The sequence below is a fragment of the Papilio xuthus genome, unplaced genomic scaffold (assembly GCF_000836235.2).
Source record: "Papilio xuthus unplaced genomic scaffold, Pxut_1.1 DF828941.1, whole genome shotgun sequence".
NCBI lineage: Eukaryota > Metazoa > Arthropoda > Insecta > Lepidoptera > Papilionidae > Papilio > Papilio xuthus.
The window spans coordinates 1109-2271 of NW_013529708.1; the positions used below are offsets into that span (position 1 = coordinate 1109).

The 1163-nt window shown below is 32.6% G+C and overlaps 1 protein-coding gene across 1 annotated transcript in view; it reads right to left on the reverse strand.

Annotated features, from left to right (window-relative positions):
- Positions 1 to 1069, reverse strand: part of LOC106127870 (fatty acyl-CoA reductase 1-like) — a gene marked incomplete at both ends in the record, with an annotated part of 2143 nt that extends 1074 nt beyond the window's left edge. Inside the window, 3 exons of the mRNA XM_013326159.1 lie at positions 127 to 194; positions 446 to 555; positions 911 to 1069. Coding sequence (XP_013181613.1) covers positions 127 to 194; positions 446 to 555; positions 911 to 1069 — 337 coding nt within the window. The remainder of the gene's footprint in view (positions 1 to 126; positions 195 to 445; positions 556 to 910) is intronic.
- Positions 1070 to 1163: the final 94 nt, after the last annotated feature.

Genomic DNA, 1163 nt, shown 5'->3' on the forward strand with positions numbered 1-1163 from the left:
TCTCAGAAGCTCACGATTAGTGTGATATGCAGTTCAACAAAATGATTATTATCGAAGTAACCAAATGTAAGATTCACTAAGAGCTTATATCAGTTGTTATGGCCATAACAATAATAGTGTACTAACTCCACTGGGACCCAATGAATTCATCGGATCAATCCATCCTGGCAATGGCTCACGATATGAAGAAATAACTGAAAAAAAAACAATGATCAAAACTAAAATTTAACCAGTTTCGCCGGTCAAATTTTAGGATAAAGTGAAGTGAAATTTTATAATACGGATAGCAAAAATAACATGTGGCCAAAAAGAATAGTATTTCATTGAAAAAAATTTAGTGTCGATTTTATATGTATTTTTTTATCACTTTCGATTATTAAAAATAATAATTATCATATCATATTATATGTTATTAATATATTAATAATAAAATTACAGCATTTACCGATTGCCGGTCTAACAATAGAGATAGGTAAATTTTCTGCTTCAGAACGCACAATCTCTTCGCCGAGTGCTTTTGAAAAGGAATAAGCGTTTGGCCAATCCGCTTTTACTCTGAAAAAAATTTAATATCATCACGTTATATACAGACGTCAAAGTTGCTAAAAAAGATAGAAAATTATTTTTTAATTCCCTATTAATATAAAAAAACTAGTGACAATTTTTAAAATTCTTTATAATGCAATAACGGTCTTTTACGGCAGAGTTACACGGTCTTTATTCTTTGTTGGTCTTCTGGGTCGAGTCCCGGTGGGTTCCTTTGGAGGAAATTCTCATTTGAGAATTGCCACCAATGATGTTTTAGTGAGTAGGAATCTTGTGTGAGGTGTCTTGTCCCAAAAAGGTATATGCAATGAGACTTGTCTTCATATAGTTTGAAGTATAACGTAATCAATAGTGTAAAACTTACTGTTGCATCATATTTTCTAATTTATTTTCATCAATAGTTTCTGCCAAATCTATGAAGGCATTTGGTGGTACAGGACTATCGTAAAACTGTTCCTTAACAGCTCGCCCCACTCGACTGTGTGTAGCGTGACTGTACGCTGTGGATACGTGAACTATAGACCTGAAATAAATATACCAATTTTATATAAACATCTTCAGAAACTGATGAGAAAATAGTTCCCTAAATTGTCCAAGTCTTGGGGTCCATGAAAAAA